At 38.8% G+C, this 14,935-nt stretch overlaps 1 protein-coding gene across 4 annotated transcripts in view; it reads left to right on the top strand.

Moving 5' to 3' along the window:
• The window catches only part of FOCAD (focadhesin), a 304,328-nt gene that overhangs the window by 188,517 nt on the left and 100,876 nt on the right, over positions 1-14,935 (top strand). For all 4 annotated transcript variants that reach the window (XM_032306228.1, XM_032306229.1, XM_032306230.1 and 1 more), the window contains 3 exons: positions 2,985-3,119; positions 7,537-7,587; positions 8,372-8,455. In XM_032306228.1, the coding sequence (XP_032162119.1) occupies positions 2,985-3,119; positions 7,537-7,587; positions 8,372-8,455 (270 nt within the window). The remainder of the gene's footprint in view (positions 1-2,984; positions 3,120-7,536; positions 7,588-8,371; positions 8,456-14,935) is intronic.

Below are 14,935 nucleotides of genomic sequence, written 5' to 3'. Positions count from 1 at the left end.
CCTTGCAGGGTATTCCTCTCTGAATGTCTTTTCACCAACTCACATTAGACATACATCAAATGGAGCGCATCATCCCTGGTTCCATCTCCTACAAATGTGCTTCTTTGTCCAGTTTTCCCTTTTTTTTTTTTTTAAAGATTTTATTTATTTATTTGACACAGAGAGGGCATAAGCAGGGGGAGAAGCAGACTCCCTGCTGAACAGAGAGCCCGATGTGGGTCTCGATCCCAGAACCCTGAGATTAATACCGAGCCAAAGGCAGAGGCTTTACTAACTCAGCCACCCAGGTGCCCCTCCCTCCTTTTTAAAATGTTACTTTTTATTCACCTCGGCACTAGTTGCAAAATCTTTCTCTTCCCAGTTCGTTCTCCAGGTTCTTTTAATTCTTTTCATTCACCATCTCAGATTTAGCATTCCTCAGGTTCTGTATGACGAGTAGTTGATATGTACTGATGATCTGTTAGATACTTATTACCCTGCTAGGTGAGTGGGGAGGGAGAACTATGAGACGTGATCATTATCTTCAAAGAACTTAATATCTACTTGAGGAGACAACTTATGTTCAAGAAAATGGTGAATAGTACTAGACAGTATATAATTAAATGCTAAATTGGGTGGTGCAGAGTTTTAAGTGTTAGACGGCTGAGAAAAGAAAGGGAGAAAAGGAAGGCTTGAACTGTAAGAGAAAGCTTAATTGTGGAATTGGGGTTTGAACTGGGTCTTGAAACCCCCTCAGCTGGAATCGGATGGGCATTTAAAGTGAAGAAAAAGCACAATTAACACGCTGAGCATGAGAATTGGGGAAAATGTTGGAGGCTCTGTATATGTTGGGGGCCAGTGAGAAATAGGAATTAGCAGGGTTGGGTGGCTTCTTTGACTTTGGCTCTAAGACCACCAGAAGATTCTTTCAAAAGTGGCATTTTAATTTTGACGTTCCCCAGCTCAGAAACTGCTAGAAGCTTCCTTTTCTTTTTTGATTCTAATTCAAACTTGTTTTAGGATCCTAGGTCCTCCCTGATCTGCCAGCCTTCCCTCACTGGTACTTTGCACACCAGTTTTGTGCCTACAATACACTTTCTTTGTGTTTCGACTTACGCTTTCCATTCGTTCAGGAAGTGTCTGCTGGATTTGTCTATTCCTTCTTCCAGGCCCCTTGAGGTTTCCTGGCTCTGGATATCCTCTCTGATGACCTCCACCCCCAGAGAGCGCTTTATACCCTACTTCCTCCTGAAACTCTTTTCTGTTGACAACAGTTTTAAATCTAATCATCTCTTTGGTTTCCTGATGATTTAGAATTATGTACATTCTCTTCAGTAGGTGCTAAATTCTTTGAGATGTTAGATTATGTTTTATATTCCATTGTTCCTCTTAGTACTTTATGCTACACTGGGCAGATACTCCATGTTGAATTGAGAGTTTTGAAAGAATTAGTTTATCTTTTGATGGCAAATAGTGATGATTTTTAGTATTAAGGCTGCTTTGTATAAATGTGCCTGCTGACATGACTATCACACAGTATTCTCCCTAGTAAATGTGAATTCACCCCAAATTTGCAGGGGGTCCCAAGCCGAAGAACATTTTTCTGCTATTTTGCAAAAAGAGAAAATAAGAGCAAAAGCATCAAATCCATGTGTTCTGAGATACTCCTTCTGTGGTCCCTCTTTAAGCTTCTTAATCTGTGTCCTTAGGTATATATTATTCATTTATCTTTGACATCTTTTCACTTACTACCTTATGTAGTTTTTCCTAAATAATTTATGTTTGTAGATAGAGATAAATTGTGTGTGTGAATTGATGCTTAAGAGAAGAGGTGGGAGTATTTTAGAAAGATTGAGCCTTGTTAAACTCTATCTAATTGATCTATGTTGGCACTCTTCTTGCCTGGAGTTTTAATAAAATATTTCTAAGTGAAGAAATCATCTGTTGTAGTTGCAGTTGAACTTGAGAAGACACTTGAATCTCCAGAAAACAAGATAGTGAAATGAACTAAGAGCACTTGGTTTAGAAAATTGGATCAAGTTAAAAATAACAATTTTGTTGGGGTGTCATTTTCTTTTATTTTTTAACCCCTCTTAAAGAATCTGAAGTGACTTTTAAAGCAAAGTTTTAAAGTATTTTGTTTATTAGGTTAGCTAATTAGTTGGTTAGTAAGATCTTTGCCCAACATAAGGCTTGAACTTACGACCACCGAGATTAAGAGTCGCTTACTCTACCAGCTGGGCAGGCCAGGTGCTTAAATTATTATATCTATTTATTTATTTATTTATTTATTAAAGATTTTATTTATTTATTTGACAGATAGAGATCACAAGGAGGCAGAGAGGCAGGCAGAGAGAAAGAGGGGGAAGCAGGCTCCTGCCGAGCAGAGAGCCCGATGTGGGGCTCGATCCAAGGACCCTGGAATCATGACCTGAGCCGAAGGCAGAGGCTTTAATCCACTGAGCCACCCAGGCGCCCCGTAAATTATTATTTTAAATAATAGAGCTATTCTCCTGCCTCCTTTAAATGTTTGTAAGATGATTTGAATATGTTCGATTTATATATTGAACATCTCAATTTTCTGAGTGTTGATGCAGTTTCAGCAGGGCTGAAAAACGACAAAAGCTGCAGATACTTGCCTTTGGAAACGCTCTAAGATTATCTTACTTTGTTTCGAATAGTTCTTCAGCAGCACGCATAGCTAACCCCACCCGTGGATGTGTGTGCTGGCATGCATGCCCCTGTCCGCCTGGGAGAGTTTTACTTCCTTGGTTAGCAAAGTTAGCAAAAGAAACGGTCCTGAGAGTCAGGCTGGATCGTCTTCAACCACAGTTTATATTGGTTTAAATCGTTTCTTTTGAGGAGTGATACCTTATCAAGTCTTAACTCCTGGGAATGTTCTTGTTCTTTGCTGGTTTCCTTATAATGAGAGATAGTACTCTGTGCTAATGGCCTCCTATCAATTGGGGTTTTGTGAGGCATTGACTCTTTCCTTTGCTTCACAGGTCGTTTGCATTCGCTCCACTTGGAACGCGCTGTCCCCGAAGCTCTGCTGCGACACGAGACCTCTCATTCTGAAGACCCTCAGTGAACTGTTTTCTCTCGTTCCTTCCTTAACCGTCAACACGGCTGAATATGAGGTACGAGTTTGGAGGCCAATACGTTTTCTCTCTTCACACTGGAAAGTCATGGGCTTCATAATAACTTCGGGAAAAAGATATTCATAGTCTTTGTTTGCCAAAAATCCTTTAACACTTTTTGTTCCTTAGAACATGATATCTTTATGGACTGCTGGCATAGGAGTCCTTATCAATTCTGTGTCTCTAGGGTTTATTTACATAAAGGAGACCACGTTTTTATTATGGGAAGAGAGCCAAGATGTTAAAAAGTCAGGATATAATAAATAAAATAAAATAAAATAAAAAGTCAGTGCGTTAAAAATAGGGTTTCTAAAATAATGGAATTCCTGAGGCCAAAAGTTTAAATGCATTTTATTAGTGCTTAAAAAAAAAAAAAAATCACAAAGACTTTAATAAGGCAGGGCAGTCTCCCATAGTATAAACATACTGTCATTTGTGTTTTGCTTCTAGGTTTCCCATGAAGATTTGATTTTTACACATTAGTTCACATTTCCTATATACATCTATACGATGAGGATGATTGTAAAATCAGACTACCTTAGGAGAGGAAAATGACTTTATGAGCTGCTTGGTTTTGTCATTGCGGTGAACTCAAAGCTTGGGTGGAAGATCCACGTGTTCTGTTTAACATGTTCCGTATTCTCTCTTCCTGAAATGAGCAAAATGAGAGGGTGGTTAATTCATTTACGTCTCCACTTCTGTAGCCACATTCCTACTCGTGCTTCCCTTTTCTCTTTTTCCATTAAAGCCCAGCAATTGATTTTCACTTGAAATCTTCGTGAGGTTTAAGTTTGATTTAGTGTTTCGCAGACTTTGATAAACTGCCTCCCCCAGAAGAATCCAATAATGGTCTCTTCCATGGTTTAGATTATGTGATAAGGCAGGATTATAAGATAATACGTCTTTTAATCATTCTTAATGCTGCTCAGCAAATAAAATAAAATTTGGCCTTCCTGAGAATACAGTCCCCTGCACGGGGCCTGGCACATAACATAGAGTCAGTAGGTAGTTACTCAGTGAATGATTGAACAAATAGAGGATGAGTTTATTCTCAGATTTGGGCTTTTGTTTTAGGGTATTAAAAAAAAATCAATATAAGACTCCTATAGGATATAGTTCACCAAAAGTCTTTTTTATGGAGACTATTACGATACATACACTCACATTGTTGAAAGTGTCCTGGGCTACTGATAAAGAGCTAAGACTAAAAGCCAAAGGGAGGACATGTTGTGTTTATCTATTTTCTGTTTTCAAGGACTGAACTCATATACCTTTGCATTGCTTGTACTTTGAGTTACTCAGATTTTATTACAGGTTAATTTATGAACTGGTTTTTGTGTTGCTTTCTAATGTCTGCTACTAATGGCTGTAAAAATTTGTGTGTATGTATGTATGTGTAAGGGACTCTTGTTTTTTTTTTTTTTTTTTTTTTCTTCTTCAAATTTACATTCTTTTTCACCAGTGTCTTATTTTGGTTTCTCTTCATGCTCATGTTAATACTAAGGTTCTTCTGTTGTTCAGTGAGCTAGATGGCTGTGGAGCCATTCAGGCCATCAGATTCCTCCCAGTAAGGGAGAGCCCTTCAGTAACCATAGTCCACTTGGAAGCAGAAGTCATGAAATGCGGTGACCCCGTCCATCTGTCTTGCACTGTCTGGCTGGCTCTGTCTCTTCCTGTTCCTGTCTTATCTCCTCCTCTCTCACCCCCAGTCCTTTCCTCGTTCCTCCTTCTTCTCTCCCTCCATGTGTGTATTTAAACAAAGCATTCTCTGTTAACTGCTTAGAGTTTGGATGTAATTTTCCCCCCAAATTTCTAAGGTCATTGTTTTCCCCAGTTACCTCAGGGTCTTGTGTTTGCCTAACATGGAGTCCAGCCTCGCTATACCTAACCAGGCAGGCCTTTTAGAATCTGGCCTCGCTCTGTGGTTCTGCCTCCTTCCCTCCAGGAAAACGAAACCGCTTGGAATGTGTTTTTTCTACCTCTAAACTTTTCTGTTTCTTTTCCTCTGTGTATTTCTTCTTTCTGCCAGAATTGCTTTTTTTTTTTTAAATCCCTAGTTTTAAAATCTATTTTAGAGAATAAATAATTGGTTTAATTCATCCCTATTTTTGCAAACTTTTGTGCAAGCGGGGGTCTATTGCTCTAGGCTTGACTTTTTTTTTTTTTATATCTGTACTGTCTTAAGAATACTTATTTCTGGGGCGCCTGGGTGGCTCAGTGGGTTAAGCCGCTGCCTTCGGCTCAGGTCATGATCTCAGGGTCCTAGGATCGAGTCCCGCGTCGGGCTCTCTGCTCAGCAGGGAGCCTGCTTCCTCCTCTCTCTCTGCCTGCCTCTCTCCCTACTTGTGATCTCTCTCTGTCAAATAAATAAATAAAATCTTTAAAAAAAAAATAAAACCTCACTCTAAAAAAAAAAAAAAAGAATACTTATTTCTGTTTTATAATACAGGTATATGTATATGTATGTATATTATTTTCCCCTTTAAACTATAGGCTTGTGGCAAATAGATAGCATGTTTCAATTCGTGTATTTTCTGAATGGCTTTGCTAAGTGCTTGTACATCCATTCATTGACTCAGAATATATTTCGTAAAACTGTCCTAGGCTTTAGGAATACTAAAACATAATAGATATTCTTAAGAGCCTATTATATTCCCAGCACTCTTCTCATTACATTGTACTATTTTGTTCTAGTATCTCATAGGAAGGTATTATTTTCATTTTAGAGCTAAGGAATCTGAGGTTTTGAGAGGTACATCCATTCATTAAATATTTATTGAGTACCTACTATATGCCAGATAAGGAGCCTGAATATCATTGTAGTTTCTAAACAAAGGCTGGTGTCTAAGTCCAGGACATTTAGCTCCATAGCCTCTGTTTTCCCATTACACCGTATTGTCAGTCCTTGCCTCCAGAAGCTCAAAAGGTGGCAGAAGAGTTGCACATAAGCAATAATAATTTCAATAATATTTTTAAAAAAATATTTTATTTAATTATTTGACAGACAGAGATCCCAAGTAGGCAGAGAGGCAGCCAGAGAGAAAGAGGAGGAAATAGGCTCCCTGCTGAGCAGAGAGCCCAATGCGGGGCTCGATCCCAGGACCCTGGTATCAGGGCCTGAGCTGAAAGCAGAGGCTTTAACCCACTGAGCCACCCAGGTGCCCTGTGATTTCAATAGTATTTGATGAGTACACTTAATCAGAGGGGTATGAGAGTATGGTGGTAGAAGTGACAAGGATTCTAAAAGGAGTCGAATGAAACCTTACTTAGTTGGTGCTATTAGATTAGGTTCTTTTTTTTTTTTTAAGATTTTATTTATTTATTCGGCAGACAGAGATCACAAGTAGGCAGAGAGGTAGGTGGGGGGTAGAGGGGAAGAAGTAGGCTCCCTGCCGAGCAGAGAACCTGATACGGGGCTCGATCTCAGGACCCTGGGATCATGACCTGAGCTGAAGGCAGAGGCTTTAACCCACTGAGCCACCCAGGTGCCCCTAGACTAGTTTCTTAAAGAATTTAAAAAAATGTTGCGTCTCACTGAAGTCTAAGAAATAGAGTACACAAATTCAAGCAGGTATAGGAGAGCCTTCTATGACTGAGAAGGGCAAGAAGTTAGATGTGATTGAAATGAAGACTACTTTGAGCCAATGTTGGAAGATAAGTGGCTTTTTAAGCTCATTACTTATTAAGTATCTGTCATTTGAGGAACTGGGTTTTATGCCCTTTATTTTTCTGGGCTTTATGGTCCAGGCTTTTGAAATGCAAAAGACAGTCACTGTTCTAAAATGTGTAAATCTAGTAGGGAGTTAACCACATGCACTTATAATCATACTGGATGCTAGAGTGTGCCATGGGCCGTATGGCCGGTTGGTGAAGGGAGAATTCTCTCCTGGGTAGAGGATCAGAAACAGTAGCACAGAAGAGGGGAGTGAAATTTGTACTAGGTAGGACTTGAGAGGTCAGCCAAAAAATGGTTAGGTTTCTTTTCTCTCTCTCTCTTTCTTTCTTTCTAAAAGATATTATTTATTTATTTGACTCACACAGAGATCACAAGTAGGCAGAGAGGCAGGCAGAGAGAGAGGGGGAAGCAGGCTCCCTGCTGAGCAGAGAGCCTGATGTGGGGCTCAATCCCAGGACCCTGGGATCATGACCCAAGCTGAAGGCAGAGGCTTTAACCCACTGAGCCACCCAGGCACCCAGGTTTCTAAATTTAATAATATTAGCATACTGTGTTTAAGATGTCCATGTATTTCCATGATGCATCTCTTTCTATTTTCATATCATGAATGATGGCTAAATATAGATTAAGTCAATCACTAGTGGTATAATTTTGAGTTAATTTTCACTGTTTTCTACTTTGGATTGTTCCCAGTTTTGTCTTCATCTTAGCAATTTATTGTGATGTTTATTGATTTTTCAGAATTTTAAAGTTCAAGTCCTCAGCTTCCTCTGGACCCACACTCAAAACAAGGTACTATCACAAGGGTGTCAGTGAAACAGAACTAAGTTGAGAAAGAACTGTGAAATAAGACTCTAGGAGTAAGAAATAGAACTAACTTGAAATGATGGCTTTGTGATCTTTAAAGAATTAGGACGTTAATGAGTTTAGGTTTTAGAAATTCTTCTCAGATTATGGTGATTAGTTCATTTTTGTCATGAAGTGCACTTTATTACTTTGTTACTTTGTGAAGCTGACAGATGTGAAGAGAGACTGCTGTTGTCTCATTTTATTTTTAGAAAGCCCTTCCCCTTTCCTACTTTGCCCCTCCCCTACCAATGAGCTCATCAAGCTAACAGAAAGTTCAGTACTTTTCTTTAGATATGGCTTCCAATGAAGGAGGACAGAGAAGAGGGTGTCTGTCAGTGATACTAGACTCAAGAGTGTATGAGCTGAGATTCCCAAGGGCTAATTTTCCTGGTTAGTAGCTAGAGAATCAGAGCCTAATTCCAACCTAGCAGACTCCGTTTCCTCATAGTACTTTCAGTCAACCCTACTATGTCATGGGGACCTGGTGATTTTGAGTTACGTTCTGTTTAACGTCCAAACTAGGATAAAAATTGAGTGCTTCTGATTTCCCTACCCACTAAGGTTTTCTGTTTTTAGTTGTGACACAGTAAGCAAGACTTGAGTATCATTTGCAAAGCACTGACTCTGGAACTTCGAGGTTGGTGCAGGATGGATTGTCTTCCTTCTTCCAGAGTTGATGTGTAATGTCTGTTGTTTCTTTTGTTTGTCTTACTGATACCCCATCTAGGACCCAGTTGTAGCCAATGCTGCGTATAAATCTCTGTCACACTTCAGTGCGGGAGAGCACACCATTCTTCATCTGCCTGAAGAGGTAGGCCTTTCTGCTTTCTCGCTCCGTTTTATAACTCCATTCGTATCTCCTCTCTTAGAAGGTTTTTGCCTGATGGATGTAATTCTAAATATGTGGTCTATAAGAGATAAGAACTTGTATTTATTGCTTGGTTTTTTTGTTTTTTGTTTTTTTTTAAAGATTTTATTTATTTGAGAGAGAGACAGTGAGAGAGAGCATGAGAGGGGAGAGGGTCAGAGGGAGCAGACTCCCCGTGGAGCAGGGAGCCCAATGCGGGCCTCGATCCCAGGACTCTGGGATCATGACCTGAGCTGAAGGCAGTCGCTTAACCAACTGAGCCACCCAGGTGCTCTATTTATTGCATGTTTAGCCTGTAAAAGACCACAGCGGTCTTAGACCTCACAGATAATGAATTTAAATCTCGTTGAGGCCAATGTGAACCACCTGTGGTGCCCCCGAAATCTCTGCAGGTGACTGGGTATAGGACTGCATGCCTGGGCCCCCGGCTTATTGTTCCAGAACATCTGTGTCCCCATAGCAACTGTTTTGCCCAGTTGGTGTTCCATCTCGGACTTTAAATCCAAGCATGGCCTGCATCCGCTAAGGTTTGTGCAACCTGGGCAGCCAAAGATCCTTATTTCTGAGAAATTGAGATGCCACGTGAAAACAAACAAACAAACAAACAAAAAACCCACAAAACTTAGTTTAGTGCGAAAAGCCCCAGGGAACTAGATGAGGAAAGTATCACTCTTTTGGGGTTAACGTGTTATGTGACACTGCCTTGGCTTTTAGACTAAAAACATACAGCCTTTTCTAATATCTCCTGAACATAGCCAGCTTTAAATTATTCAGTTATGTTAAGGAGCTAAGTGTATATTTCACATTTCGTATTGCTGTTAATTAAAATGCAGAGAAATATTTATCAAGTGTCTCTAGAGTTTAAGGCAGGCATTGTGTTAAGAGAAGTTATGTGAAATGTTATCCAGAGTCTGTCCTTAGGTCAAATGGCCTAAGAAGTTTTGATATAAATTTCTTGGTTCCCTAAGGCGTTAAAATGGATTGAGTTTTTCTTTGGAATTGAGTTTACGCCGAGGTTAGATGCCAGTAGGAACAAGGCAGACTTGTGTTGATTGGCTTGAATTGGAGGGACCTATAAAAGGCTCTTGTGAAACCAAATCCTAAGGCAGGATTTCCCATGTTGAGGATGCAAACATAGATTGGCCAGCTTGTCTTATGGTCATCACAAATGGGAAGACTTATGGAGACTTGTTCTGTGGCTCATAAAATTAAAAAAGATGGGACCTCAGACTGAGCTATGGTGACTAGCAATACTCAAACCATCTTTAAAAAAAAAAAAAAGGAAAAAGAAAAAGGGAAAAAAAGCTACCTGTAAATTTTGTAGGCAAATTGCCAGTAAATTGGCTACAACATCTGTAAAGATACCTTTTATTCTTATTATTTTAATGATGATTTGCTAAGTTAGATCATGGCATAATAATTACCTTTACTTTTAGCTATTATTCATGAAATATGCCAGCTGGAGTACTAGGTTTCATTAAATAACTCCCACATATTCTTGACTGTTTACTTTCTATCTCTTTACATATTGGAATGTTGATATCTTCTATTCAGTTCCTGGTTGTGCTTTTTAGAGTTTATGCTCAGATAAACTTCTGAGCATAAACTTCTGCTCAGTGAGATATTAGATACTTTCTTAATCTAATTCTTCAATATTCTCTGATCCCTTGAGGATCCATAAATAGCTCTTTTATACCTTCCAACGTAAAGGGTGGTGATAGTGTTGGGTTTCTAGATATGCTTGGGTTTTTACCTTTAGAGTGCGAAGAACTATAAAGGAAATTTCTAAAATTTATCCTTTTTTTTTTTTTTTTGCCACTCTTCTCAGCCTTTATTTTACCCTTACCCCCTTAAGGGATTCAGCTTATTCCCCAGAGTAACAGTGGTTCACTATAGTGGATATTCTTAACTAGGTTTAAGAGGAGGAGACATAAGTGATTTAAAAGAGTTCATCTTTGACCTCCAGTTTCTGGTGTAGACAGCCTGCCTCCTCATGGAGAATTACTGCTTCTAAGACTGCACAATACATTCTTCTTCTTTTTACTGATGACTGAGTTTCCCTTTGCTGTTTGAATACCCAAGAACTAAAAAGTCCAAGAAAATGGTCAGTGTGTTCATATCCCAAACAAGCTCCCCAAAGCTAAGGATACAACTGAGTCAGGTCCCCACCTCCGTCTGGTAGTTGATAGTAAGGTGAAACTGAGGCTCATCTTCTCTAAAATCATATTTTCAATGATTTGAAGGTCCCTGCCAGGTAGGGTCTTCTACAGTGTAACAACCAACGCTCTTCCTTGTTGTCAGAGATGACTCACTCTGCACCAAGGCTCACTTACAAAACTGAAGGCTTCCTCTGGACCTTTCCCGTGAAAGTACATCCACATTCTCTCAGTTTCTGGAAACTTGTGAGATAATCTTTTAAATGAGAGTGCTGTGAATTTCAAATAGGAAGAAATTACAGAAAGATCCATTGTATCCTGATCAACATAGCTACTTTTGTAGATAACTCAGCTACTTTGTAAGTACTAGATCTCTTTACATTTACTAAAGATAGACTTCTTATTGACTGATGCATCAATTTAAGCTGTGAAACTTGTTGAAAGTTCACAGGTTGATAGAACAAAAGGTATTAGGGGAGTGGCAGACATCAGTTAGGGTTGAATGAAACATTGTAGGTAAGGCAGGATGGAAAATGTCAGTGATTAGTAGAGCTGAATAAGACACCATGTGAGTTAGGCAATTTGAATATCAAATTCATTAGCTCATATTTCTTGTCATTGGTTTGTTATTAGGAAGTTTTGTGGGATTATTAATTATAGACCCTTCATACTTGGATCAGTTTAGCAATTATTTATTGGACATACACTAAGTAGTAGACCATTTTATAATCTGGGAATGTTGAATGAATCCATATGTTTTGTTGGGTAAAGTGTCATTGTTAATCACTTGAAATATGCAAATCTAAAGTTGGTCAAAAAGTTTCAGGGAGCTTTTTTGAGGACTTGTTGATCCCAATGTTAAGAAATGGACACAGATGATTTTCTCTTTTAGTTTGTATTTTTTTGTTGTGCTCAGCTATTTATCCTTCTCTTCTGTCTTCTTTAATGTGCCCCCAATCGAATAAAACAGAACAAACAAAAACAAACAAAATGCAGAGAATTGTTATTCTGGTAAAACAGTCAGTAATGGATGAACCTTTAAGTGGAAGATTGATTCTCGTCTCTGACTTGGGCTCATTAAAAATATATTTAGTTGTTTAAAAATTAAACTTTTTATTTTAGAAATCTTAAGATAGATTGTGTTATTGATTTCTGGAGTTAATTTTAGATGTGAGGAATATAAAAGAATTCATTATGCATCCTGGGTTGGTATTAATATGGTATAACCTGTTTGGCTTTGATTTAAGTGAATGTCACTGCATTCATCAGAAGCTGTTTCTCTTTTTAAATAAATTTATGTGGATACTTGACGTGTTCTAAATAAAATACTGCGTTTATGCACAAACTCCTGGGTGTTCATAGGTTATACTCTAGGAAAGGTGGTTGAAAGGTTACGTGGCTCAGGACCCTTAGAGGAGGCATTTTATAGGATAAGCTTTCCAATATTCAATTTGAAGCTGATTCTAAAAGTAATTAATCATTTTATATTTGGCTCTCCACTTAAGTTTTTTCAACAAAGCTTAGCTGTAATTGGAAGGGTGTATTTGTGTGTGTGCCTGTGTGTGAAATATGTACGTGGTTTTCTGGATGTTTTAGTAGCTAATGTAATCTACCAAAATGTGAAAATTTTACAGGTATTTTTATGTGACTTCTTTTGATTTTTTTCTTAGTTATATGTATATTCCTCTTACTCAGTCATTACACACAAAGCAAGGGAAAAGCCTAGCACAGAGAAGCTGGAATAAGTACTTCTTTAAGAGGTGAGCAGAGAAAGGGAAAGGTAATGAAACCAAAGTCCAACAGTAAGTGCTAATACGTTCAGGAGAATTAACTCGCCTTTGAAGACACAAATCATACTATTATAAGTCGGCAGACTATATCAGCTATTCTGAAATTACAGTACATCTGTAGTTTCTTTGTTAAAATATATGCATATGTGAGATGCAGACATATGCTCTTTACCACATGGCAGATAAATTAATATAGGCATCCAGTTATGTGAATGTAAAATTAGACAACATAAGATAGATGAGTGGATCGTTATTTTTTATTTCCAACCTAGTAGGTCTTTCTTTAGCGTTTCTAAGAAATATTGCTGGCTTGGGTGCTATGACTCATTTTAAGTAATTTAGTTTGACCGAACAGAAAGACTGGTAGGCTAGAATATGTGTAAAAATAATCTTATCCCTTTTACATTAAATAATTCTGGAATCGGAAGCATTTGGTCATTTGCCATAGTTCCTACATCAGTTAAGATCCCTCCGAAGGTGGTGATAGCTTCCGGCTTCTGCCACCCCCTCCTCCCGTTTCCTCTACCACCTCCTCTTTATAACACGCCTCCCTTCCCCCTTCCTGCCAACCTTCCTCCTTCCCTTTTTCTGTTCTTATTCAGCGGCTTTATTGAGCTATAATTCTCATTCCATTTAATTCACCCATTTAAAGTGTACAATTCAGTGAGTTTTTGGTATAGTCAAAGAACTGTGCAACTAATCACAGAGCAACCACAATCTAGTTGTAAAATTTTACCAGTAGTCAATCCCCATCACCCCTTTCCCCTCCTGCAGCCCTAAGCAACTGTGTCACCTACCTTCTGTCGCTAAATTTACCTAACCCGAACCTTTCCTATAATGAAATCACATAGTATGTGGTCTTTTGTGACTGGCTTCCTTCATTTAGCATAATGATTTCAAGGTGCGTTCATCTCTGGCGCATATCTGTATGCACACCTTTGACTGAATAATATTCCATTGTGTAGATAAGACCACATGTAGTTTATGTATTTATCAGATCATGGACCTTTGAGTTGCTTCCCTTTGGGGGCTATTATGAATAATGCATTCACACGCATGCAAGTTTCTGTGTGATTGTACCTTTTCATTTCTCTCGGTTGCATACCTAGGAGTGAAATTGCTGGACCATGTGGAAACTCTTGAACTTTTTGAGAAACTGCCATGCTGTTTCCCAAAGGGGCTGCACCATTTTATATTCCTACCAGCAGAGTAGGACGGTTCTGATTTCTCTATATCCTCCCCATCCTTCTGAGTTTTCCTGGTAATTTACATGTTTACCTCTGTCTTCCAACTCCCCAGATCTCCTGCCATTTGTGCATGGGGTGTACGTCAGAGCTTCCCGGCGCTTTGATACGCTGGTGTGGTAGCTGCGTTACCCATGTAGTCTCGGGCTGTAAACATTGTTGTCTGTTTCCCCCCGTCTGCTGTTCAAATGTTATTTTCAGTTTGTACTATGATGTATAAAAAGGAAGTAAGGCAGACAGACCCAGGACCACCTCCTTTTATGAATCATCGTAGGCAGCTGGGACTGGTTAAGATTTCTAAGATAACTCCCGATGGAACAAAACCTGGCCAATTCAAAGTATGGGCACAGGCAAGAGGCACTTTGAAAATCCCTGCTTGTGAGAGCTGAAAGGGTTGCAAATGCGCCCAAGTTTCTCCAGGAACCAGTGACACCCACAAATGCTGTCATGCCCTATGCAGAGCACACATTATTGTTATCTCTGTAATTATGGCTGGCTCCGTCCTCTGAGAATTAGGTACTCAATATTGAATCAGAATTAAATTGTGTCTTGGAAAGTGCTAGGGTAGTCAGGTTGCTTTTATTCCTTCACTAGTGAAGAGAACACTAGTTATGGTTGAAAGGCTTCATTGGAGTTGAGGTTATTATACTTAAGAGAAGCATTTCCTCTCTGTTTTCTTTTATCCCCCTGCAAGAATCCTGACTCAGTGCAGTTCCTAAATGGAACAGTGCTTTGGGGACCTATGAAGAAGGCAGTCTGCAGGAATTGTTAATTATTTCTAAAAATAACTCCGGGAGACAGGCTAATGGTAATGACTGGGTTCTGGCACTTTATGGTTATAGCAACCACTTTTATATATTTTGATTTCCTCCCCTAATGCTTAATTATCTCCATGTGGGCATTATGATGGTGTGTCATTGAAAGTATTAAAAATTTAATTAATTGCTTGACAGTTACATCTTATAGAATCTACAATGGTGGTAATCTTTTTAAATTTTTAAATTTTTGGTTCAAGCGAACCTAACTAATCACAAAGCAACCACAAAATCTTCAAATTGCAAATTAGACACCATAAAGTATAGCTACCAATTACAGATTTTAGTGTTTTTATATTCTCTAGCAACAAACTGCCGAGTCTAAGGAAAACTCAGCTAAAGCATTCTGTCCTTTCCTGATCTCTACTATATATGCTACTGGAAGATTTTAAGCTTTGCCATAGAGATATGGCTAGAA

The sequence above is a fragment of the Mustela erminea genome, chromosome 12, assembly GCF_009829155.1.
Source record: "Mustela erminea isolate mMusErm1 chromosome 12, mMusErm1.Pri, whole genome shotgun sequence".
Classification (NCBI taxonomy): Eukaryota; Metazoa; Chordata; class Mammalia; order Carnivora; family Mustelidae; genus Mustela; species Mustela erminea.
This window is presented reverse-complemented; position numbering and strand designations above follow the sequence as displayed.